The sequence below is a fragment of the Rhinopithecus bieti genome, unplaced genomic scaffold, assembly GCF_001698545.2.
Source record: "Rhinopithecus bieti isolate Rb0 unplaced genomic scaffold, ASM169854v2 scaffold_14826, whole genome shotgun sequence".
NCBI lineage: Eukaryota > Metazoa > Chordata > Mammalia > Primates > Cercopithecidae > Rhinopithecus > Rhinopithecus bieti.
This window is the reverse complement of record NW_016808328.1, coordinates 3,596,507-3,598,078: the sequence shown is the minus strand read 5'-3', so window position 1 is coordinate 3,598,078 and position 1,572 is coordinate 3,596,507. Positions and strand designations below refer to the sequence as shown.

The following is a 1,572-nucleotide window of genomic DNA, read 5'->3' as shown; positions in this document are numbered from 1 at the left end:
ATGAGCTACAGCACCTGACCCTTTCTGTGATTTCTAATGTGTTAGATAAGAACTTACTACATTTTTTGTTTTGCACATTATTTTGTTTTACACATTATATTTTTATTTTTTGTTGTCTGTTGTCAATTTCCACTTTCCTTCTGGCCACACTAGTGACATGTAGGGACTTAGGTTTGCCTAACGATGCCTTCTCTTTCTAATCTAGTAAAAATTTCTGTGATCTCATTATTTCATCCTTGAATTATGTATTGTGAGGGTATTAACAACCTCTGTCAGTATATGGCCGGCATGTAGTGGCTCACGTCTGTAATCCCAGCACTTTGGGAGGCCAAGGCTGGCGGATCATTTGAGGCCAGGAGTTTGAGACCAGCCTGGCCAACACGGTGAAACCCTATCTCTACTAAAAATACAAAAATAGCTGGGCATAGTGGCACATGCCTGCAATTGCAGCTACTTGGGAGGCTGAGGAGGGAGAATTGCTCGAACCTGGGAGGCAGAGGCTGAAGTGAGCCGAGAGCATGCCACTGCACTCCAGCCTGGGTGACAGAGTGAGGCTCTGTCTCAAAAAACACTAAAAACCAAAAAACCAGAAATATATGGGTAACAGAAAGGGAAGAACTCTCTCCCCACATGACTCAATATTGAGAAAACGTACTTGACATGGTTGTCATGGATTTGGAAGTCAGACAGCCCCTGAGTTCAAATCCTGGCTGTGTCCCTTCCACTGTGGGCTGAACCGAAACACTTGATTGGCGTTTGTGGGATATGAGCCCAGTGTGGCCGGAAGAAGGTGCTTTCTCTGGTTGCTGCATAATAGCCAACAAAGCCAGGCTCTCCCCGGCCTTCTAGGCTTTGCATGTGATTGTCCTTCTGCCTGGAACACTGTTGATTCCCCATTTCCTACTTACATGATATTTCTGCACTTAACATTGTGCCTCAGCTTCTTCCTCTGCAAAATGGAGATGATAATAGTACCTACTATGGCACTACTGTGAAGAATAAATCAGCTTAAATTAGCCGTCCAGGCAAGGTGCCTAAAGCCTGTAATCCCAGCACTTTGGGAGGCCAAATTGGGAGGATCGCTTGAGCCTAGGAGTTCAAGGCCAGCCTGGGCAACATGGCAAAACCCCATCTCTATAAAAAATACAAAACAAGCTCTCGGCCTTAGCGCCATTTTTCTGGAAACCTCTGCGCCATGAGAGCCAAGTGGAGGAAGAAGCGAATGCGCAGGCTGAAGCGCAAAAGAAGAAAGATGAGGCAGAGGTCCAAGTAAACCGCTAGCTTGTTGCATCGTGGAGGCCACAGGAGCAGAAACATGGAATGCCAGGCGCTGGGGATGCTGGTACAAGTTGTGGGACTGCATGCTACTGTCTAGAGCTTGTCTCAATGGATCTAGAACTTCATCGCCCTCTGATCGCCGATCACCTCTGAGACCCACCTTGCTCATAAACAAAACTGCCCATGTTGGTCCTCTGCCCTGGACTTGTGACATTCTGGACTATTTCTGTGTTTGTGGCCGAGTGTAACAACCCTAAAATAAATCACCTCTTCCGCTCTTTTAGCTGAAGAATT

At 46.4% G+C, this 1,572-nt stretch overlaps 1 protein-coding gene across 1 annotated transcript; it reads left to right on the top strand.

The window, feature by feature from the left end:
* Positions 1-1,152: 1,152 nt before the first annotated feature.
* LOC108538418 (60S ribosomal protein L41) lies at positions 1,153-1,572 on the top strand. Its single transcript, XM_017886476.1, has one exon. It carries the CDS (start codon positions 1,196-1,198, stop codon positions 1,271-1,273), a length of 78 nt encoding a protein of 25 aa, XP_017741965.1. The 5' UTR covers positions 1,153-1,195; the 3' UTR covers positions 1,274-1,572.